At 41.1% G+C, this 25,611-nt stretch overlaps 1 protein-coding gene across 1 annotated transcript in view; it reads right to left on the reverse strand.

Moving 5' to 3' along the window:
* Nucleotides 1-25,611, reverse strand: part of SHISA9 (shisa family member 9) — a 298,964-nt gene that overhangs the window by 270,600 nt on the left and 2,753 nt on the right. The window contains exon 2 of the mRNA XM_020807822.3: nt 8,228-8,355. Coding sequence (XP_020663481.3) covers nt 8,228-8,355 — 128 coding nt within the window. The remainder of the gene's footprint in view (nt 1-8,227; nt 8,356-25,611) is intronic.

Genomic DNA, 25,611 nt, shown 5'->3' on the forward strand with positions numbered 1-25,611 from the left:
CCACAAATATAAGGCAAAATGTTATGCCTTATATTTGGCAACAGCGTTTCTGGCAACAGTTTGGTGAGAAACAAGCCTTTCCACGTGGTTAACCAACGAGTGAATCTATCCACAGTTTGAGAGTATGTCAGAGAGCTTGTATAAACTAAAGGTTCTGCATCAGTATTCCAGCTGTGGGAACACTTCATCCCTAAGTAGCCTGCAAAAAGCTCAAATCTCAACAGTGTATAGAAAACAATGAAACACGATAACAAAAGCTGGCTGAGAAAGTAGGGGAGCTATAGTCCATAAAGAGGACTTCTCCAAACTCCTGTATTATCTATTTTATTGTATTTTGGCAGGGGGTTGAACTTGATGGCTTTTCAGATTTGTTCAAGCTTTCCTGTTCTATAAGTCTGTGAATCTCTGGTGTTCCAAAAAAAAAAAAAAGGAAGATCCATTTAATTTATTATTTATACACTGCCTTTCTTCCCATGGGGAACTGTAGGCAGCTCACAGAACCTAAAACTATAATACAACCAACAATTTAAAAATACAGTGGTGCCTCGCATTACGACATTAATTCGTTCCAGAGAAATCGCTGTAGAATGAAAATGTCATAATGTGGAAATAAAAAGCCCATAGAAATGCATTAAAACCCGATTAATGCGTTGCTAGGGGATTGAAACTCACCGTCCAGGGAAGATCCTCCATAGCGCCCCCATTTTTGCTGCCTGTGCAGCGAAGAATCCGTCTCAGAAAAGAGCAGGGAGCCATGTTTTTTACCTGGCGGCCATTTTGAAACCGTCAATCAGCTGGCCGAAAATCATCACTTTGCGAGAATCGGTTCCCAAAGCAGGGAACCGATCATCGCAAAGCGAAATTCCCCCATAGGAAACATCATTTTGCGATCGCTTTTGCAATTGCAAAACCTTCAACGTAAAGTGATTTCGTCTTAAAACGGAGCGCTCATAATGCGAGGCACCACTGTATCATATATCATATAAAAAACATGGAACATACATCAATGTTAAAACTAGGGATGGGAGCCAACCACTTAGCAGCTATGCAGCAAGACTCCCCATCCCGCCTCCCGGCCAGAGTGGTTGCCTGCCTGGGGAGGCAGGGAAGGGCTGGCTGGGCTCCTGCCTGGATTGGAGAGACGCTGCCAAAGAAGGACCCCAGCAGCGTGTAGAGCCCAGTAAGTGGACCAAGAGGCCTGGGGGGGGGAAGGAGATGGAACTCAGCACCACTTCTGGTGCCATGCATCATGCTTCATGCAAAGCACAAAGCTCCCATCTCTAGTTAAGACCAAGATTAAAACCAGTTTTGAAATACTGTATTTTTTAAACATGGAAATATGTATAAGTTAATAAACAAAGCCTTTCCAAAACATTTATTGCTTATAAGCCTGCCTAAAAAGAAAGATCTTTGTCAGACGGCGGAAGCACAAGAGGGAGGAAGCAACCACTGAGAAGATTCTGAGAAGATCTTAAAAGCTGAGAAAGCTCATATGGCGTAATAAGATCCTTCAAATAGCCTGGAGCCAAGCCAAGCCATACAGTGCTTTATTGATAATAATCAGCACTTTGAATTGGGCCCAGAAGCAGACTGGCAGGCAGTGAAGCTGTTGTAATAAGGGATATATATGCTCCCTGTAAGCAGCACCCCTCAGCTGTCTGGCTGCAGTATTTTGAACCAGCTGACGTTTCAAAACACTCTTCAAAGGCAGTCCCACATCTATCCCAGTCCCAGCTTTTTTTTTTACATTCATGTAAAAGTCAAATTGTATGTAAATTGATATGCACATTCACTTTGACTTAAATCACTTTGATGTGTTTCTGGTAATTAAAACTGGTTTGGAAAGCTACACTGTAATCGACTCATTTTCCATTCCGTTTGAGGACAATTCTTGGTTAAGTTTTCTTTGGCTGTCAGGCATCCTTTAGAGAATGCCTGGATTTCTCTCTTTTTTTAAAAAAAAAATTAAAATAAATTTTAAGTGGCATACCAGTACAGTGATGCAGAGCTAAACTTTGAAAGATTATTTCAGATGGACAGCAGTGTCCCTGCCATCTGAAACCCGCAACCACCCACAAAGCCGGGGAAGTGGGGGGTACACATTGCCTGAAATGATTCATAAAGAATTGGCTTAAGAAACAAGATATTTTAATAAGTCCCTTCTCACCAGTTCAAAAAAAACAACTCCTAATTTTGCAGCACTAAAAAAATGGGTTTCATGTGTGTCGTGCAGCAGGGAATTTATACAATCAAAACTAATTCAGCAGCAGTTCTTATTGCCAGTGTAAGAACCCTCAGGCGTGGTGTCACCGTGGCCAGATTAGACATCTCAAGGAGCAGCCACACTCCTGAAAACTGTGTATCCAAGCTCGGGGTTGGATATACAGTGGTGCCTCGCTTAACGAGTGCACCGTTTAACGAAAAATCCGTATAGCGATCCCTTTTTGGGGATCGCTATACGGATCAGCCCCAATCGCCGCACTCGCTTTGCGACGATTGGGGCTCCGGCGGCCATTTTGGAGCCGCCGAACAGCTGATCGGCGGCTCCAAAATGGCCACCGGAGCAAAAACATCGCTGGAGGGGTAAGTTTACACACTTATTGGAACGCATTAAACTAAGTTTAATGCGTTCCAATAGGTTTTACTTACCCGCACAGCGATGTTTTCGTATAGCGAAGGTTAATCCGGAACGGATTAACCTCGCTATACGGGGCACCACTGTACACCCAAGCTGCGAACATGACTTTTCAGGGTGAGCATAACCCTATCTAGTACAAATTGAATTCCTATCCCAGTTTGCTTTTTGACTGATCAGGAGCACCTCTTTCTTGTCTGGATTAAGATTCAGTTTCCTTGCCCTCATCCAGTCTATTACGGACAACAGACACTGTATTCGCAAAGGCTTTCACGGCCGGGATCTAATGGTTGTTGTGGGTTTTTCGGGCTCTTTGGCCGTGTTCTGAAGGTTCTTCTTCCTAACGTTTTGCAAGTCTTTGTGCCATCTTCAGAGTGCTGTCCTCTGAAGATGCCGGCCACAGAGACTGGTGAAACATTAGGAAGAACAACCTTCAGAACACGGCCAAAGAGCCCGAAAAACCCACAACAACCATCAGAACAGACACTGATTGGAGCTGGAAGCTGTTCTCAAGCTGTTCTTCCTTGGTCGCTGTTCTCAAAACGGAAAGAAAGGCAGAGCTGGGTGTCATCAGCAAACTGATGGCATCGAACTCCAAATCTCCAGACGCTCCAGGCACCTTCTCAGCAGTTTCATGTACGAGATGTTGAATAACATGGGAAACAGCACAGCACTGAGTGACATTACAGGGTGTCAAACAGGATTCCCCTTACACCACCTTCTGAGTTCAGCCATCCAGGAAGTTTGGAACCACTGCAAAATAAGTACAGTACCTTCCGGATCCATCCAAGGAAGCATTCCACAAGAATGAAATGTCAAGGAAATAAATATTCCGTCTACAGTATATGGATCAAGATGTCCAAAGAACAACAATCCTGTCCTTTGCCAGAAGCCTCAAAGGCATTCAGAAAATAAAGGGTAACATACCACGGAAAGCTAGATTCCCCTTTGGGCTAGCAGGACAGAAAGGAACCTTTTGTACTCATGCATTGCAGAGCTTCACATAGCGATGAACAGAAGGGATCAGAATGCAGCCCTGGCATAAGGGTTCAGGCCCTTTTTTGGCCCCTTCCACACACAAACATCCTGTAAATATAAAGGCCTCCGTTGTCTCCTGGGGTAGTGGTAGATGGCATGAGTGCAAAATCAGGAAGCGAAGAAAAGGAGCAGAGATTTTCTCATGGCCCAAAACAAGCTAATGGAGTGAAGCCATCTCATTAGCTTGTAGACAGGACTGGAAGAAAGATAAATTCAGCTTGGAACAAGTTGCAGTTCTTTGACAGCTTTGGAGAAACAAGCTCTTACATTTGTATACGTTTCCTTTCCAAGATAGGCTTCGGATAAATTCACCGGCACCTCTTGTAAAAGACAATTATGGGATGCAACAAGAATGAAAGGTCAAGGTAATAAATATCCTATCTGTATGGATCAAGATGTCCGCAGAACAACATATTGCCCTTTGCCAGACCCACCAAAAATATTCAGAAAATAAAGGGCAACATACCACACAAAACTAGCTCCCTTTTGGCTGGCAGAACAGAAAAGAACCTTTTGTACTTAGGCATTGCAGAGCTTGACACAGTGAAGAATCAAAGGAGCCAGTATTATGAGGCATCTGAGATCCATAGCCCTACAAGGGACCCACTAAGAATCACTGAGTCACCTTACATTACCGCTCCTTGCTGAATACACAGCATTCAATTATCATCCCTAAACAAAAAGGCACAGAATTCCACCCACACCCCATCCCATATACAGATACTGATGGGACAGATGCTCATTCTTATTTCAAAACTGGCCGAAGCAGTAGTTGTTGTAGATCAACTCCCGGAAGTCCCAAGCAGCATAGACAATGCTCAAGGATTCTGGGAGTTCAGACATTTCTTGGGACCCAGGTTATTCACTGGGATAAGGTCTGGCATCTTCTACCAAACTGCAAAGCCACAGACTAATTAAGGGGGACCAGGTCAAATCCCACATTTGCTGCCTAATGCAACCTCCTGATTCTGTATAATGGCACGTCCGTGTGATGTACTGAGAAGAGGGCTAGGCTACGACTGGGGAAGTCCAGGTTGTAGCCCCCACTGAGCTGGGAAACTCAATGCATGACTTTGAGTAATTCGCATCCTGCTTTCATACGGAACTGCCTCGTAGAGGTATTGTTATGAGAAGAAAAGAGGAAGAAGACAAGCCATATACAATGTCTTGGCTTACTGGAAGGAAGCTGAGCTATAAAGACAACCAACAATTAGTCAATTAATAGTTGGTAAGGCTAGCACAATACATTTGTGACTAAATGCAATCCAAGATGGCTTCAATACAGTCTAATAGCTTGGAAGGAGTTTGGTACATTTGTTTTTCAATCACACATATCAACATTCTGCCAAAGATATCCTGAAGTAGTTCTGTTGTGGGGACAGTAACAGGGAACAGTAGGGTTTTTTTTATCTTCAGTGGACAAGTTCCCATTGGATCTCTTGCTTAGTTCCTGGAGCAGACAAAACACAAAGTGTCTAGGCAAATGCAAAGGAAGGCAAGCAATACTCTCAGAAATCAATTTTATGGGCACATGATTCATTCCAGGGAGAGCATACCAACGCATCAGGCTTCTTGTTTGTCCCCAGTTAATTCCTTCTAGTGATCACATAATTTTTATCATAGAACCATTTCAATCTACTATGTTTTTCTAAAGCATACTTTGCCTAGTATAGAAACCTATGATATCAAGTCTAAAAATTTCATATACATCAGTGCAAAACTAAAACTGTTATAGCTTTTTTGGTTTTCCAATGCAAGTCAATGGGAATTGATAAACTGATCTGGATCCAAGACGCAAATTAGACTGGATATATTTGGAAGCCTGAAATAGCTTACAAATCAGATTGAGGGACTTTTGTACTCATAGGCTTTCAAAGTGATTTAAACACAGAGAATATGAAGAGAAGGAGTAATGGAGTAACTTTAGTTTGGGAGGGAAGATCAGATCATAGTGGTGGAGACTGGAAACCTGAACAAGAGAACATTCAGTATGTATAGTATAAGGAGGAAAGGGATATGAACTGAAGGCCTGAACTTGGAAAGCATGGATATTCTTACACTTCATATTGTACTTCTCAGAACCCCCCAGCCAGCAGTGGCCATAAGAAAATTAGAAGTCCAGATTCATCCCCTTCCACCTGTATGCAATATAAGACTAATGCTTTGCTTGATTTCTACTGGAAATTCTGTTTTGATAGATAAATATGAATTTGCACATTATTTCTAGGAAGGAGAAGAATGGATTAATATGCCAACAAGTAAAATACAGCAAAAGACAACAAGTTTCCATCTGTTTTTCATACTTAAAGGGGGAAGAAAAAAACCCAGAACAGCACAAAACGTCCATGGTCATTTCTCCATTACAAACGTATACCTCCTTAGCACGTATTGGAGCCCCAAGTTCCAAAAAAGGTATATCCTTCATACAGCCAGCATTGAATGCTCCAGAGAACCAAGGCTTTAGCGAACAGGTATCCCCCATAGATTTCAAACAGATGCAGGCATGACAAAAATCTAATTGCTAGTTCCAAAAGAATAAACATGTTGCATCCAAGTGCATCCAATTGAGTCAATGAAGTTGCTTGGATCAAAAGTTGCAAGTGAATATAAGCCATAGCCTTGTACTGATTCACATACACAGGACTCACAAGATTTACAGTCCTGTGGAAAAGAAAGTACACCGTCTTTGAATTCTATGGCTTTTATGTATCAGGACAGAACAAATTCCATTGATCCTTAGCAGGTCTGGAAATTAGGCAAATATAATCTCAGATGAACAACAATACATGACATATTACATTGTGTATTTATTTATTTAACAAAAAAAAAGCCAAAATAGAGAAGTTCTATGTGTGAAAAACTAAGTATACCTTATGATTCAATAGACTGTATATACCTAATTTTCAGACCTGCTACTGACCATAGAATTCAAACAGGGTGTACTTTCTTTTTCACATGACTGTATGCCTCTGTTTATTATGTCCCGTAACAACAATTTAAAAAAAAACAGAGCTAAGTGCAAACACCAAAGCACCACTGCATTATTATGATAAAAGCATTCATTTCACCTTTCTCAAAACCCAGCACTGTTCAGGATTTCTTCTGTTTTTGAAGAGTGGGGTTCCCTAAGAAGCTGTCTGAGCCAACTTCTGCATCATTGACAAAACAAACAAAACTCCACCAGAAATGAATTTTTCAAAAGGAATCAGTGAATCCAAGGAAGCACTTTGTAACTGACAATCTGTTAGTAAAACTGAAAATAAATTTCATAAAGAAGTTTTAAAAGTGATAATTTAAATATCATAGATAACATAGATATGTTGTAAGCCGCCTAGAGTGGTCGAAATGACTAGGTAGGCGGGGTATAAATACAATAAATAAATAAATAAATAAAACTCCTTATATGATGGACTTCTATTTGCATGCCATTATAAATAATCCTGGTAGTCATTAATTTTAAAGGAATTTGGAGCCATAGCTGTGTGCCACTGTTCCTTTGTCCTGCTCCACTTCAACACACATGTAATTCTTGGCAGTGATTTTCTTCTAAACATATTTTTAATGTTACATTTCTTGGTAAAGAATGGCACAAAGGTTTTGTATTTGTCATTAAAACAATAAAATTAAAACAATGCTGTTAAATGTCTTGCAGTTCAGCTTCATCCTACTTTATGCACACCGTTTAAGTATCATACTGGGGAAAAAAAATCTTTTGGGACATTTACTTGAAGTATTAACTGCCTGTAATCATGTAAACATTTTTCTCTGACAGATTTTCTTGCCAGTACTCAGCAACAAAAGAGAAGATACACAATCATATTAAAATAAAGGACACAGTCCTGAAAATGATTTAATTTGTGCCCAAATTCAACTTAATTCTCCTCCTGCTGAAACATTACTTTGAAAATTCATTAAGGCGAAAAATGGAGAGCCCAAGTAGTAATACTGGGGTCTGGGAAGTAGCAACAACATCTGACCACTTGAAGACCAAATATATGACAACTCCTTGATCAAGCGTAATTTATACACGGTGGGCATACAACACATCATAAAGCTTTCCATTGCCTGAGGATTGTCTCTTTATTATTTCAGTCTGGCCTCCTAGAAGATTTACTGCTTTCAGCAAATATTTTGTTTTACAACTTCAGGGACTTGTTTAATTAATTCAGTTTCATAAATTTAATTAACACTGCAATCCTATGCGCACTGGAGAATAAGCCCCATTAAACTCAATAGGACTTCTTGCCAAACCAACACATATTTTATGTCTCTCCTGGATCTTGAATGCACCATGAAAGCAACGAATGACCAAAGACAGCTGTTTTACACCAAATCAAACTATCGAAAAGCCTGACAGAACAACAACAGAAACAAAATGGAAACTCGTCCAGCATTTGACTGCTATCATTCCAGAACTTTCACTTCTGTTCTTCAATAAAACAGCAAGAATCAATGAAAGAGTCTCTCTCCTTTACAAGAACATGCTTTCCGCATTCAGAAATATATCTGATAAACAACTGATCAAAACCACCGATACAATGCAATAGAACTCACGCAAATTATTCGGAGGCGGTCTTGTCTCCATGTTCTCATAATGTTGTACATGAACCACAATGTTGAGATCTCTGTCCATATGATCTGTTGTGCACGGAGCTTCTGGACGCATAACATCAGCCAGAGCTCTAAAGGATTGTGAAAAGAGAAAGGATATTAAACACAAATGTCTGAAGAAACCTCTTGCTCTTTTGCACTGGGAATAGAACTCAGAATTTTTATTTTGATATAATCAACTATTCTTTCTACGTTGTAGTTGTAGAAAGGGTAGCTGTGTTAGCCTGTGCAAGCATTATAGGTAAAAGCATAATTTAAAAGAAGTATATATATTTAAAAAAGACAACAATGTGGTGGCACCTTAAAGCCTAACTTTTATATTTTTTAACGTGTGCTTTTGTGGACAAGTCCACTTTATCAGACATAAGAGAACTTAAGAGACTTAAGAGTTCTTATATGCCTGGTGAAGTGGACTTGTCCATGAAAAATCACATTAAAAAATATAAAAGTTAGTCTTTAAGATGCCACTATATTTTTTTCTTTACTTATTTTTATTTTGTGTTTATCTATATTCCTTCTAAGAGGGAACTCAGGGGTCCCCTGCCTCAAGTTGGCCATGAAGCTTCTGAACCCCAAAGAGGAGGTTTATCACTAATCTATACCCCCTTCCCAAAAAATAAATATGGGAAAGCTCTCATGTGGGTGAGAGTTCCCAGAATCTCCCAGCCAGCATGGCCATTGGTCAGGCTGGCTGGGGGCCATGCTGGCTGGGGGATTCTGGGAGTTGTCATTAAAAAGCTCACAAACTCTCACTTCAATGTACAATGAACAGGAACAGAAGAAAGAGTCGTTCTCCATTGGATTCTGTCCTGTCCACTCTGACAGGCACTAATTATACATATCTGAGACAATGATCTTTTAAATTTTTAATGACCTAGGAGTTTTAACACTGGGGAAAGCCAGAGCCTGAATCTTCCATATGCAAAGGACATGAGCCGAGATTCTCCTAATACATTATGGGCTGGAGTAGTATTGCTTTTTGTGTTTTTGTTCTCTTTGTAAAATGTGTCTCTGATCTTATCAGCTCCTCCAGCTTCCTTACTGTTTTAATGTCCAGGAAGAGCCACTGCTGTTTTCAGAGATGCAGGGAGAATCTAAAGCAGTCCCCTGAATTGGAATACAAGATCCTCGCTAGCAAGGATGGGGACTTGAGTCATGTGAAGTCGGACTTAAGTCATACTGGTGACTCAACTCGGACTTGACTTGATTTCCCCCCCCCCCCCCATGGCTCAGATTCAACTTGTAACTCAGAAACCACTCTCCCCTTCCCTCTTTTGGAGGGGAGGGGGGAAGCTTGTTTTCAATAAGGACTTGGACTTCGGACTTGCCAACGTCGCTGCTTGCTAGATATCCAACTGCAAATTTACCATAGTTCCAGAATTTGGAAATGTCACTTTGTTCGGACTTCAGCTCCCAGAATCTACTCCCAATGTGCCCACTAAGAATTGTGGTTTTAAAAAGAAACTCTTCCAAGCCCAGTCTTGTCCTGCATCTGTGTTTCCATAGCAGTCACCTAAGGACATATGAGAAGACACAAACGCAACAGCTGTGACCCAGTGGCTGTTACTGAGAGCCCACTGCCTGCATTCCAGGAGGTAACAGACCACCATTATAACTAACAGCCATGAATAGCTCTGTCCTCCATTCATATATTTATTTCCCCTTCAAAGCCTTCTATAAAGATGATTGTCTCCACTAGCAATGTGGATCACTGTCAATTTTGTTTTGTCTTCATTTCTTAGCACCCCACCAGCATTTTCAACCTATCCAAGTTGAGTGCTGAGACTTTTTATTTTCTTTTTGCACAGATATGTGTGCCTACAGTGGGGTCTTGACTTGAGAACTTAATCCGTATTGGAAGGCGGTTCTCAAGTCAAAAAGTCTGTAAGTCAAGTCTCCATTGACCTACAGTGCATTGAAAACCGATTAATCCCGTAACAGGCTGTTTTTGTTCCATTTTCATTTTTTTCTGGTCTGTAAGTCAATTCTCAGGCTGCAAGTCAAACCTAAATTTTGCGGCCAGAGAAGTCTGTAACTCAAAAAGTCTGTAAGTCAAGCCGTCTGTAAGTCAAGGGTCCACTGTATTTGGATATACAATGTTCCTAATGCATATATTTTATGCATTTTTGTTAATATATAATTTTATTTGTTTTCCAATTGTATTTTATGCATTTTCCAAATATACACAGTCCATATACAATTTACTTGCACAGAATGAGAAAAAGAGAGAGAAAAAGAACCTAATGTTCACAGTGTCTTCCTGATAACAGGAAAATGAGAGAGAAACACATTGTTCCCTTAATATTCTTGCAATTTGATAATATTGATATGGTTTTTTAAAAATTGGTTAATATTCATTTCCTTTTCATCCCTAATCACATTTTGTGGAAGTGAATTCTGTAGCTTTTTTATACTTTATATAATGCAGTGTCACAATGGGTCTTGCAGGAAACGGAAAACGAGAGATTAATTTCATTGAAGGTAACATGTCCTAAATTTGCTGGCTTGTATCCACTCCCACCCACAAGAATGTATAATTTGGGGAAGTACTTGTCTTGACATTGTTTACAAGGTAGCTTATGAAAAACATTAGAACAATTTTATTGCAATAAAAACACTGCCCTCAACAGATTTAAACATCAGCTTTATCACAGACCAGCGGGACAGCCGTCCAGTTTAAAACAGGAGCAGGTTCATGACTATCAAATGCTATCAAATTTAACTCTTAACTGAGCAGGAGACTGTGTAGCTGGCAAGTGAAGAGCATCAGAAAGACTCATAGAAAAAATGAACATTCAGTCATTTAAGCTGGGTCACTTTTTAAGGGGACTTAGCTAGTTAGAAATTGCTATGTATTTTTACTGATGTAAAAACTTGGTATTTTGTTTTTCCAATCTTTTAAATGTTTTACTTGCACTTGTTCTATTTCAATTTTTTTTCACTGTATTAGCATCCTCATTTATGTCACAGGGCAACCTGTCACTCCTCTTATTGGACCCTTAAAAATTAATTTTTGGACCACAGTGTCCCATATCCCCCAACCAGTTGGCCAGCGATTGCCAGACCATTAAACCAAAATGCCAATAATTTTTTAAAAAAAATCAGAACCTTTATTATGGACCCCTTGAACACGGTGAGGGGACAGGATTCAAATCTGGCATACAATTAAAAAAAGTTTAGCATGTTGTAAAATATATATCAATTTATGTGTAAGAATACCAATCTAGAAATTATTCCAGTTCTTTAGAGTGACAAACAGTACAAACCACACCATAATGGAGAAGACCTTGATCCGATGGCCTTGGTACCTCTTGCTCAGTCTGCTGTCCAGACTTGGGACTGTCCAGGTAGCATGTACCAAGAAGACTTCTATTATGTTCTCCCTTCTTTGGGTTTGTTACATTTAAACCAAATTTGGATTAGGGCGCCACTGGTTCTTAACCTTTGTTACTCAGATGTTTTTGGACTGCAACTCGCAGAAGCCTTCACCATCAGCTCTGCTGGCTGAGGTTTCTGGGAGTTGCAGTTCGAAAACACCTGAGTAACAAAGGTTAAGAACCACTGGATTAAGCAACCCTTCAAAGGGAGGATTAAGTCTGCAAGATGAGCAGAGCTGGGTAGACCTGTAGTTCTCTAGATGCCAATCCTATCAGCTGTAGCAAGAATGTCAATTGTGAGGGATTAATGGGAGTTGCAGCCAAACATCATATGAAGGAGTCACACATTTCCCATTGTGAAATCTTGCATCTAAAGCAGGGCATGTGACCAGTCCTAGCCCATCTTGTAGCATGGCTTGCATAACACCTAACCAAGCCCTGCTCCATGCCACAGACAGATGTGTAGTGAGCAGAGGTGGGGGAAGGGGAAGGGGGGAGATTAAAACCAGATTTTACTCCCAAATGGCTGGAAGTCTCTCATGCATACGCCTCCATGTCTAGCTAATTACACACGATATTCAGTGAATTCCTGACCGTGGGCAGTATTATGTCATTAAAATGTCAGATAGATTTCTGATCACCAGGTTCTTTTAAAAAATGGGCTGGCTCGCTTGCCTGCTGCAGCCAGTTTTAAAAGAGGAAAAGAGGGAAAGAAAAAGGTTGCCCAAATGAGTTTCGAGTGTTTGAAACTGCACTTCAATAAGGAAGAAAAATGTGTTGAGATCCACCATAGCAAAGCTGGACTACACAGCTGAGAAAAGAATGCCACTAACAGAGATTCCAGGTAGTCAGGTGCAGTAATAGGCTCCTAAAAGGAGAATATTATTATAATACAGCCTGAAGTTATGGACTGATCCTGAATAATCAACAAATTATGTACAAGCTACTGTACATATGGATCCTATCAATTTAAACAGAGTATCTCAGTGCAGAAGAAATAGGCTAAAAATTGCTGGAGGTAGCAATATGCCGCCTAGAGTGGTCGAAATGACTAGATAGGCAGGGTATAAATACAATTAACAACAACAACAACAACAACAACAACAACAACAACAACAACAACAACAACAACAACAACAACAACAACAACAACAACAACAACAACATGCCGATCAAGAAAAGCGAATGTGAAGACAGAAACGTGGATGGTAAATCTTTGGTAGTTTTACATGGCAAATCAACTGGAGGATGCACGTGCTGTTTTAGACAGTTGAACATGGGTCTAGATTGCTGTAAATCCCAGGTTCAATCCCTGGCATCTCTAAAGTATCAAGTAACAAAGGATAGGAAAGACTAAGTACCTGAATCCTGGAAAGCTGCTTTCCGGAAGCGAACACAGCAGCAGGCTAAGTGTGAAAAGAGTCTTGCTTGTTACTAAAGAAGCTTCCTATGATTCAGATTTAGCCCGCCCATCCAACAGATTCTGGTGCCCCAACACGAGGAGTGCATTTAGTAACTGCATCCATGTCGTCATGGTTTTCTTAGCTTTGTCATGACATTCTTTTGCCGATATACCAAGTGCACAAAAACATAACAGTACTCTAAAATGGTTAGAGTGATGATCTCTCTGGAACAATAATCTGTCTGTGGTGGTGTTCCGTATGAAAAACTCTGGAAGAATCACATAAACACAAAAGGGAAGCAGAAGCCTTCCATTGATTGTAGAGATGCTTCACACCAACATTTAGACAGATCACGTTGATTCTACCATTTTCTTCCAGTATTTCTTTAATGATAAGCAGTTGCTGTCAAATCAGTCTGAGTTATGGCGACCCTTTTCAGGGATTTCCAGGTAGAGAATAATCAGAAGTTGTTTCCCATTCCCTTCTTCTTGGGGCACCCTGAGACTGTGCAGCTTGCCCAAGCTGACATGAGCTTGGCTGTACTCAAAGTGGCAGAGTGGGGAATCAGACTCCCAACCTCGGTCTCTGCAACCAGATACCTAAACCACTGTGCTATCCAGCCAGCTCCACGATTATTATTTTTTTTACTGTCAATGAAATTGCCCTTCATTACGATCTTCAAAACATTTGAGTGTGGATGACATTTCAGAAAGATAATAAGTGTGGATTTGAACAAGAAGTCCTGGAACACTGAACATCCATTTCTAACATCACCTGTTAAAGCTAGGGGCTAGAACATCCACCCTGGGAGTAATTTCAAGATCCTTCTGGAATTGATCAGTTCAGCTCTGTATAAGACAACCTTTCGAAGTAACCTGTTAGCTTGGGATGAGGATAAGAAGGAAAGAAAGAGGGCGGTGGCAGGGTGAGAAAGACAGAAGTTTTCAAAAAAAGTAAGCTGTGTTACTCTATTGCAGGGGAGGGGAAATACAGTCTTGTAACATAGTAGAGTAGTAAACATGTAGATCAAAAGCTGAATATGAGCCAACAGTGTGATGTGGCTGCAAAAAGGCAAATGCTATTTTAGGATGCTTTAACAGAAGTATCGTCTCCAAATTCTGAGAGGTACTCGTTCCCCTCTATTCGGCACTGGTTGGGCCTCATCTTGAATACTATGTCCAGTTCTGGACATTGCACTTTAAGAAGGATGCAACAAGTTCAGAGATGGGCAACAAAGACTATCAGGGGATTGGAAATCAAAACCTGTGAGGAACTGGGCATGCTTAGCTTTGAGAAAAGACGTCTAAGGGGAGATAGGATAGCACTTTTCGAATACAGTACTTGAAAGGTAGTCAAGTATCAGAGGAGAGGCAGGATCTGTTCTCAATCATCACAGAGTACAGGACATATAATAATGGGCTCAAGCTACAGGAAGTCAGACTTAGGCTGAATATCAGGAAAAACGTCTTAACTGTTAGAGAAGTACAACAATGGAACCAATTACCTCAGAAGGTGGTGAGTGCTCCAGTGCTGGAGGCATTCAAGAGAAAGCTGGGGAACCATCTGTCCAATCTGCTTTGATTTGGATCCCTGCATTGAGCAGGAGGTTGGACTTGATAGCCTTACAAGCCCCTTCCAATTCAATTATTTTGTGATTCTATAATCAAGAAATATTTCATCTGGCAGAAGCTTTTGTAAACTTCTTCAGATGCACATAGGATAGTCTTTAGTGACAGAGATTTATATATGCTGGGAACAGAATACCAGATAAAGAAATGCAAAAGGTGTCAGCATGGCATCCTTAACTGTGATTGTTTATGGATCTTTTGTTATTGGGAGATAACAAGGACACATATTAGGGATGATTGTGAAGCATCCTTCTAAGGGACATCCAAGACAATTAACGCATGTATAAAAAGTATTTGTATAAGCCATGCCTTCCCCCTTTCCACCTAATAACTAATTATTCTTTTTTCTTTCTGTTATAATATATCCTGTTTCTCGCCATCCTTGGGAAAAATTTTATTCTATCTTTTAATTTATGTAAATTATCTTATGTGATGTGGTATGCTATATGTTTAATTTTTAAGTGTGTGTTGTAAGCCGCCTAGAGTGGTCACAACTGACTAGATAGGCGGGGTATAAATGAAATAAATACAATAAAAATAAATAACAGAAGTATTTGACCGTGAATGTGATGGGTGACTGAAATCAGAAGGCCAGAGAGAATAGGTCAACAAGTACAAAAAAATGTCCAAACAGTTGTCATAAAACATAGAACAGTTGTGTGGTGATACAGGCAATCCTGCAGGTACAGAGGGGCAGAAAAGGGCTAGACATATCCACTTTTGGATATGGGCATGTCTATCGTCGCTTTTAGTCCCATCCACCCATCACAGGGAGGTGGAACCCTTCCGGAAAGAAAAAAAAGAGTTGCCCATCTGTGGGCAAGAAAGTTAATTTGTAAAATAATGCTTTTTGCTCATTAAGACTGCAAACAAGCAAATACAGGGCCTGTCCACACTGCGAAACCTGGTGCGATCCAGCCAGTGCTTAAAGGGTCCTTATCTTCAGTGCAATCTATTTTAACTCTTGGTACCTGTCCACAGAGGCAGAACAAAGAGCTGTTTTGCATTTCAATAAATCGTCCCAAAAAGACTACATGCCCTAGCCCTGTGCCAGAAAGATATAGGCCAGCTCTTGAAGGAGGAGGATAGATCCAAGGAGACATGCCAAACGTTTTTTTTTCCCCATGCCAAACAGTACTGTCAGAGAAACATATCACAACTATTTGTTAGTCTTTCCCATACATCCCTTCGTTGCCTGGAATGTTTCATGTCTAATTGGTATTAACGAAACAGAGATTTCCTTTCCTAACTCCTCAGAAAAATTAGCTGAGGAGTAAAAAGAAAACTTAAGAAAAGGAGCCACAGAAAGGGAGCCAGAAATTCCTTCTTTGATACATGTAATTTCCCCCCTTCTACCTTTCTGAGCCATTAAGTGCTGGGTTTTTCTGAACTGTTAACTGGGAGAAATAACAATGTGGTACAGATTGTCTGGTGAGATTAGTGTAGGATCTAATCAGGTTCTTGTACTATTAGTTATCAAATATATTCTGAGTAGGCCATATTCACTCCAGTGCCCCACCATTCATCATGAATTAGACTACTCTGAATACATTATTACAAGCATCCTTACAAGAGCCTGTAAAGGAGATCAGCATGGTTTCACCCAGTGGTTGGGAAAGTTACTTTTTCCAAACTAACAGTCATACTAGTTGGAGTTTCCAGGACATTATAATGCCAAAAAGTAACTTTTTTCCACATCTATTATTTATTTGTTTATTCAATTTATATCCAGTCTTGTTCTCCAAAATAGGACTCAAGGTTGACTTGTAGGAACATTGAGCAAAAAGTTTAATTAAACACAAACAGATTCTTAGATTAAAACACATTTACATAACAGGCTCTACTTTAAACCACAAAATTAATTTGGATTAAGGCAGAATTTCAAAATGTAATATAATGTAAAACTTTAAATAGTTTAATATAAATTAATCAGCTTTTGAGGAGAAAATGGAAACCCGTAGAAGTGCCTCTCTCCATCCCTTACAGTAAAAAAAATTAGAAAAATATTTTAAGGAATATTTTCCTGCTCTTTCATAGCAACCAAATCCAAAGTCTTCTGGTCCCTTAAAGACTCAGCAGTATTATCTGGCATAAGCTTTCACGGACTGAAGCCCATTCCTTCAGATTGCATGGACTGCAGCCCATGAAAGCTTGAGCCAAATGAAAGGGGTTCGTTTTTAAAGAGCCGAAGCCTTCTGTTGTTCTTCTGTACACCGTTTCTGCCTTTTGCAAGAACCTCCCCATTCCAGCTCCTAAAGCTCTTGTCCTTTTTCTTGTCTTTTGCCATCAATGGTGCCATCCTATGACCAGTGCTGACAAATAGAGTGGTGCCTCGCTAGGCAGTTACCCCGCATGACAGTTTTTTCGCTCGACATTGACTTTTTGCAATCGCTATGGCGATTCGCAAAACAATGATTCCTATGGGGGAATTTCGCTGGACAATGTTTGGTCCTTGCTTCTCAAACTGATTTTCGCTAGATGACGATTTTAACAACTCCCTCTGCGCTCGCAAAACAGGTGTTTTCGGGACCTAAGCTTCACAAGACAGCGATTTAAACAGCTGATCAGTGGTTCACCAAGCAGCTTTCCTACGTCTGATCTTCACTAGACGATGACGATTCTTCCCCATGGAAACACATTAAACAGGTTTCAATGCATTCCAATAGGGAAATGCTTTTTGCTAGACAATTATTTCGCTAAACAGCGATTTCAGTGGAACGGATTATCATCATCTAGTGAGGCATTGGACCTGGGAAAACAGCACACCGGCCTTCGACTGTAGAAAGCAAATCTGATCCACTCCATCAAGAGTCCAATAAAGTTGGACTGAGAGAAACCCATCAAGCATCACACTGAAATAAGATGCCTCGCACATCTCAGCCCTAAGCCGGAATATATTTTACATGCAGAGCATGCACACTACTACTGAGTTACAGTGGTATTGATTTACTCTCTGTCTCTTCACTTGTTCTCTGTCTCCACTTTCTGCTTGCCTTGAGTTGCACTCCTTACAAGCAGACAGAGGAGTATCCCACACCTCATATTCTAACAATCCATATTCAGAGGTGAGAAAGGAGGGGCAGTCAAAAACACAGTTTTCATTGTCTTTCAACAACTGCAGAAAGAAAAGCAATGTCAGACTGCCCAAAAAAACCAGAAAGGCTGTTATGCTCCATAGGAATAAAACAAAAACCAAATGTCTAAAATTCACAGGTTGCCAATGCATTTATCAGGATCAATTTTAAAGGCACAAAATATACAAGCTTTCGAGCACTATGCAATTCTGCATTATAGTAGATAGGAGAGGGCTTAGAAACCGAAATGCATGGCTGGGTGTTTCAAGCCACAAAAAACCAAAATCTAACCAAAAAAACAAAAACAGTTTGGATAGTGCAGCTTTCTGAAACACGGGGCCATGAAGGCATCACATTATTTCTGCCAAGTCCATTCAAAAGGACACAATATGGAGATACCTCTGCTCTGCAAAGAGTGAAGTGGGAGGGGAGATTCCCCGCAGCTAGAAATCACCCCACTGACATGCGAGGTTATTTTTCATCCGAGGACCTTTTCTTCCTTCTTCATAAAGAAGGGCATTCAGTTATACGGTTCTTCACCCCCCACTTTGCAGTCTGACATCGCACAGCCCAGCCCAGTGCTTGAATCATGGAGAAAAAGCTGGGAGATTTAGCAATTAAATCCACTCCTGACTTTTACCAGATTCAGCTAAATCATCTTTGCCCTGCAAAAATCTTGAAAAAAATAATAATGAAAGTAAGGGGGCCATGCCTTTTACCACGCCTTTTCTAAAGTGTAGATGTTGCAAGGTACAGCTTCCACCAGCTTACTCCCACTCACCACCTACTCACCCACCCCAACCAGCAGTGCTCAAGGAATATTGATGTTAGAGCTAAGGAATATATCCCATGAGTGCTCCAGTCAGTAACCTGCCTTGCTCAGGTATATCTCCTCATTGCCTAGCTCAAAAAAAGAGTGGTGCACATTTGCAATATATCCACTCTGGAATGTACACAAGCATCCACTGTATGAGAGAGAAAAAGTGGTTCTGCAAATAAAAGCCTGCAGCAGGCATTTTTAAAAGAGGAAAGCAACTGGAAAGAGGCAGGGGGTGGTGAGAATGATAACTCCTAGTGTTGCTTTGATGTATCAGTTAAAACTCACACAAGAGCATCAGTTGTCCATGTTCGCACACAAACTCAATCCTGGTGTAATGAAGACTCCGTGTAGCAAAAACAACAAAATTCTGAAATACTGCCAGACAGATAACCGAAGCACCGTGTTTGCCTTGCCATGTCGGCATACAGAACAGCTCAGTCCAGCGGACAGGAAATAAATAATGTCATCTGAGCCTCCCTAAGGCTCCGTGATTGGCATTTTCAGGATAGGTTTTGGCTTTCATTGGGGCGTTAGTTGTCAGCTTTCTTTTGTTATGGCGCTTCCTTCTTTGGCTACCGTTATTGGCGTGAGTGTGTTTGTTCAAATTTCAGCATTTTAACCTCCAAAATTGCTAGAGCAAATGTCAGTGATTTGCATGGGCACCCGAACCACAACTGCAGGTGTCTTGAATCTGCTGTATCTGTTCCGGTAAGGCATAAACATCCCTGCTTCGCCTCTCTTAAGCACTCCCACCCACCCCCAAGCCTAACCCAATTAAGGAAGAAAGTGGATTGGGGAGCCCAGGAATGATTCCTGGAATAAATTTCAGTTACTGCAAACCTGATGCAAAAGTGTCATGCCATCACTGCCTCCCAAAGAGCACAGATCTCCTAATTGATCTCTAGTTGGTTTGCTTCGACAAAGGTTTCTGACTCTCAGTAGTTTAACAACAGCAAACACAACATGATTTCCCACCCACATTAGGCTGACAAAATTGCCAAGGCTTGGGGTAACTATCAGTGGAACTTTTGCTTGAAATGAGTGGGAGCTGGAATCAATTCTAGTATTCAGAACGCACAGACTTAGGAAAATGATGCATGCCCAAACAGGTTCTTAGTCCGTCTTTTCCCATATTAACAACTTTCTCGACTTTCAGACGGCAGTTATTCTCTACTTTGATATGCCAGGGACTGAATGTGGAATTTTCTGCAAACAAAGTTGGTGCTCAACCATTAGCAACAAATTCTAAGGCTCATCAGAGTCATCATGCTACTGTATCGCTCTAACGTTCATCTTTTGCAAGTGACCCTGGCGGGGACTCGGAATTCTAGTAAAATGTAAAGCAGACCCCCGCATACCTTGCATATGCGCTTCTCCTGTTCTGACTGTTTGCTAACCTGGCAGTTGTTCTTATTTATCATGCAGTAATGGTGCTTTAAGGGACGTGGTGGTGCTGTGGGCTAAACCGCAGAAGCCTGTGCTGCAGGGTCAGAAGACCAGCAGTCGTAAGATCGAATCCACGCGACGGAGTGAGCGCCCGTCGCTTGTCCCAGCTCCCGCCAACCTAGCGGTTCGAAAGCATGTAAATGCAAGTAGATAAATAGGGACCACCTCGGTGGGAAGGTAACAGCGTTCCATGTCTAAGTCGCACTGGCCATGTGACCATGGAAGATTGTCTTTGGACAAAACGCTGGCTCTATGGCTTGGAAACGGGGATGAACACCGCCCCCTAGAGTCGAACACGACTGGACAAAAATTGTCAAGGGGAACCTTTACCTTTACTAATGGTGCTTTACAATACAGGAATATGTGTGCATACACAGATATACTGTACATGGATTCTTGCACTGAGCAGGGTGTTGGACTCACAGACCTCTTCCAACTCAATTACTGTATGATGCTATGATAAACACAGAGCAAGCGCTTCTAAGGATCTTTTACATGAGTGGACAGAGTGTGGCCCTCCAGATGTTATTGGGCTGCAAGTCCCAGCATTCCTTACCACTGGCTATGTTGGTTGGGGCTCATAGAAGTTACAGTCAAAAACATTTGAAAGGCTGTACTTTGTCCACTCTGATCTAAAATCTGGTTGTGGGAATAAGATTAAAAAAAAAAGAATAGGCCAAAGGCACAAGAGATAGACGTGGACCAGAGATGAGAAGGTTAGCAGAAAACAGTTAACAGTTTAGTTAGCTGTTAATGGCTATAATTATGTGTTGTCACATCAATTCTGACTTATGGTAACCCTTTCCACGGTTTCCTAGGAACAGAGGACACAGAATCAGTTTACCACTCCTTTCTTTGATGGCACTTTCGGGTCATGTAGTTTGCCAAAGAGGCTACTCTCACTGGCTCTCTTGGGAGGCGCACAGTGGGGAATCAAATTCCTGACTCCTGTCTCTGCAACCAATGTTTCGAATAAAAGAGCTATAAGCAACAACAGCAACAAGAACCTATTCAATTAAAGTCATGTTGGAATCAGTTAAGTTGATGCTGTCTTGTGGTTCAAGTTTCCATTGGGTGGCTACAATAAAGCCTTGCCAGAAGAAAAAAAAAGTTGGAAAACCCCATCTATTATTTTAGTCTCCTTTTCTCATCCACCCCTCGAAATCCCGTTGAGCTTTGGAAAGAAGCTACATGAATTTTTTAAAAGTCCGCTTTCCCCCTGGGATGCCTAAACCTTTCTCTTGCTTTCCTCCCTGCTTTACAATCCCATCTCCTTATCATCCTCCTCTCTTTACTCTTCCCCCCCCCCCCTTTAATGTACTGATTCCTAAATGGATGGAAGATCTCATGGGGAAAAAATTATTGGGAGAGACAAGGCCCAAGGATCTGGTGTCTACGTGATGTCTAATGCAGAAGACAAGAGGACCGCCATCTTGATGCAAAGAAGATGATCATCACTTTCCAACCTATCCTTATTTTTCTGCTGCCTTAAAACAGAGAGTTGGCGCAGTGCAGTGGGTAGAGTGTCAGGGTAAGACCCAGGAGGTCTGAGTTCAAATTCCCATGTGGCCAAGAGAACTCGATGGAGTGTGTGTGTTGCAGAGGTGAAACACTCTTTTAACATCTGACATACCTCAGAAACCCTACTCTGGTCACCATAAGCTTGAAACAACTTGACATTGCATAGTAAGAAAATATTTTCATCTGTAAGGCTAATTAAATACAAAAGCCTACCAGGTCTGTACAGTACTTGTTCATTTAAATTCTGCTCTCTGCATATGAACCAAGGCACCACCTGCAATGTTCAATGACAGTTTCTCGCAGGAAAATATTCAGACAATTGCAGTGACTTCACGATGCAAACCAAAACAGAAAACCAAACAACAAACCAAATAAAAGCATTCAGAAATAAACCCTGCTTTGTTCTTAATTCTATGTACAGATTTGTTTGTTTTTAGTCACATATGTAGTAACTAATAAGTTACTAATAGTAAATACATTCGCCTTTTCTCCAAGTATTTCTTTTCTGTAAACATATTTATCTTTCAATACAATGAATACTTATGGGGAGATTTTGCGTGGAGAGATAGAGGCTATAATTAGAAGAAACCTGAAATGCAATATTATACCCACATACCTGAGAGTAAATACAGTGGCTGGAGTCCTGTTATACAGTATAACATTACACCATGCAGCTGAGATGGCTTCATTATCCATGGCAATTTTGGTAGAATTAAACATTTCCTATCCCCCCCACCACCACACCTTTGTTTCAGGACCAGATGCAATGATTTTTCTGACATTAAAAGAATTACCACCATGGGCTCCCAAAGGACAAAAAGGATCTCTGGGATCCACAGATCCTGGAAGAGAGGTGGGGAAAAGGAAATCTCTAACTCCGCCAAAACAGCTATGGATGATGATGTCATTGGAGCTATGCAGTGTTAAGTTGCACAACAGGATTCCAGCCAATGTATCCATTCAGATGAGGAGCAGATGTGCATAGGATTGCACTGTTCTCGGCTTTTGTTCTGCTATTTAAACTGATTGTGTTGTTTAAACTATTACAGTTGGCTGCATAACATTTGTGTCTTGTTTCTTGGCACTGTTCTATCTGCATTTTGTTTAAAGACAAGGCTTAACACAAATGTGAAGAATTCAAAGTGGCATGCAGTAGGGTGGAGAACTGTATAGAGAACAGCAGTACTGTATAGAGAACATTTCAAATTTCACTTCTACTTCACAGATGCATAAGGTAACAAGAATGAAATACTAATTTAAGTTTTCACTTATTTCTAATCAGTTAAGGCACAGTTTAAGTTTAAATGAAATCTCAGTGAGCTGCCCTCCTATCACTCAGAAAACTAACTTACAGTACTTGGCTATTTCAGTTTATTTCAAAAAGGGCAGAAAAGAGGAACCTGGGAACTACAGGTTAGTCAGCTTGACCTCCATCCCAGGGAAAATTCTGGAACAAATTATAAAACAGGCATTATGCCAGTGCCTAGAAAACAATGCAGTAATAAACAGAAGCCGACACAGATTTGTCAAGAACAAATCCTGCCAAACTAATCTGACCTTTTTTTTGACCAGGTAACCTCCCTGATAGACAGAGGGAATGCTGTAGAAATAGTATATCTTGACTTCAGGAAAGCTTTTGACAAAGCAATATATGATATCCTGATTAGCAGGCTAACTAGTTGGGGGCTGGATAGATCAAGTGTCAAGAGGATACACAAATTGGCAACAGAATCATACTCAGAGGGTGATGATTAATGTGTCCTTTTCCAACTAGGAGGAGGTCACAAGTGGGTTACCCCAAGGCTCAGTTCTGAGTCCGGGGCTCTTCAAAATTTTTATTAATGACTTGGATGAGGGAGTGCAAGGAATGCTTGTCAAATCTGTGGATGACACAAAATTGGGTGGAACAGCTAATACCCTGGAAGACAGAAACAAAATTCAAAATGATCTGGATAGGCACTGGGCTGAAAACAACAGAATGAAATTCAACAGGGATAAGTGCAAAGTACTGCACCTGGGGGGGGGGGGGAACCCAACTGCACAGTTACAAGATGGGGGATAGCTGGCTCAGCAATACAACAAGTGAGAAGGATCTTGGAGCTGTCATCGATCACAAGCTGAATATGAGCCAACAGTGTGATGTGGCTACAAAAAAGGCAAATGCTATTTTAGGAAGTATAGTTTCCAAATCCCATGAGGTGCTAGTCCCCCTTTATTCAGCACCAGTTAGGCCTCACCTTGAGTATTGTGTCCAGTTCTGGACACCACACTTCAAGGAGGATGCTAACAAATTGGAACAAGTTCAGAGGAGGGCAACAAGGATGATCAGGGGGCTGGAAACCAAGCCCTAGGAGGAAGGACTGGAAGAACTGGGGATGTTTAGTGATGGGAAAAGAAGACTGATGGGTGATATGATAGCACTTTTCAAATACTTGAAAGGTAATCATGCAGAGGTGGGGCAGGATCTCTTCACGATCATCACAGAGTGCAGGCAACACGCAACAATGGGCTCAAGTTACAGGAAGCCAGATTTCAGCTGAATATCAGGAAAAACATCCTAACTGTTAGAGCAGTACGCCAATGGAATCCATTACCATGAGAGGTGGTGAGTGTTCCAATACTGGAGGCATTCAAGAGAAACTTAGACCACCACCTGGCAGATATCCTTTTATTTGTATTCCTGTATTGAGCAAAGGGGTTGGGCTTGATGGTCTTACGGGCCCCTTCCAACTTCACTATTCTATGATTCTTTGATTCTAAGTCAAATGGTTATGGACTTTTCATATCTTACATCCTATCAATCACACTGTCCAAAAAGACAATTTCCATTATGACTGAAATTCTAAAGGCAGGGGCAATGAGAGATTAAGAGAAACAATGGGCAAAATCCTGTTGCATTAAAGCTTCTCTGATGTAAACCAGCTCTGGTATTGGGAATATTTTATTTTAATGAATCAAAAGCTTCCTATCCCTCTCCTTTCTTGTTTCGAGGCTCCCTGGTCTGGGGAAGCCTTTGTGAGCCTTGGACATGGGGGAGCCTTTAACAGTAAAAAATATTGCTGCCCAGCCTTGCCAGTCAAATCCACTGTCTTCTTATTCCATCATCATCCTGTTGTGTCTTTTGCTGTAGAGAATAGATAAATCTTTCAACACACCTGCCTGTGTATAAACACTACAGCTATCCCCTACACAAAAGAGGGGAAATGATCCAAGTTATTAGGGACAGGGACAGGCCCCCTGACCCACTCAATGCTCAGATAAAGGATACATGAACTGTCCCTGAAGTTTGTTGTGTTGTGGCCACTTTTTGTTATATTCTGACCCCATTCTGATCTGGCGACATCACGTTTGTGAATCTCCAGTTCTCTGTGAAGACCCCATTCCTGCAAATCAGCAAATGCAAGCGGCAGTGTTGGGTCATAAGCTGAGTGGTGCAGACTGGACAAAACAGCATTGGCGGCAGTCTACAGGAGCTGCTCTGCTTTATTTTTATTGTGTTTATTGTTCCTCTTCCCCCCCCCCCCAGCTGCCAGGAAAATGTCACAGTAAGTTTTCCAAGGCAGCCAGTAGGAATGAAGGAAGGGCTTTAAAAGAGAAATGGGTGAGATTGTCTTTGGTTCTTTTTTTAAAAAAATGCAGGAAGCCTGCATTTCTACACTTTACATCCTTTCTCTCTCCCTCCCTCTCTCTCCTTCTCTTTCTCTCTCCCTCCCTCCACCGTTTCTCTTCCCTGGATCTGAAATTATTGAATCAAAACAAAGCAGCAAGAAGGAATCGGTTTTAAAGTAAATGACATACTCTCTCTTGCCACCACCTCAGTGTTTTCCTTTCCTTCTGTTTTCTCACTTATAATCGCAGGATGTGAATAACAAATATAACGCAAGAGATTTGTGTGGTTACTTGCTTTACCTGGTTAATGCTTCTGGGCCATTTACTCCACTCTGTGGTCTGCCAAATATCCTGATTGGGGTTGTATTTACACATTGGTCAGAAGAAAGCTTCTTTTAAGAGTCAAAGGGCAGAGGGTAGAACAGAACCCTCAAATCCACCTATCCATG

Source organism: Pogona vitticeps, chromosome 13, assembly GCF_051106095.1.
Source record: "Pogona vitticeps strain Pit_001003342236 chromosome 13, PviZW2.1, whole genome shotgun sequence".
NCBI lineage: Eukaryota > Metazoa > Chordata > Lepidosauria > Squamata > Agamidae > Pogona > Pogona vitticeps.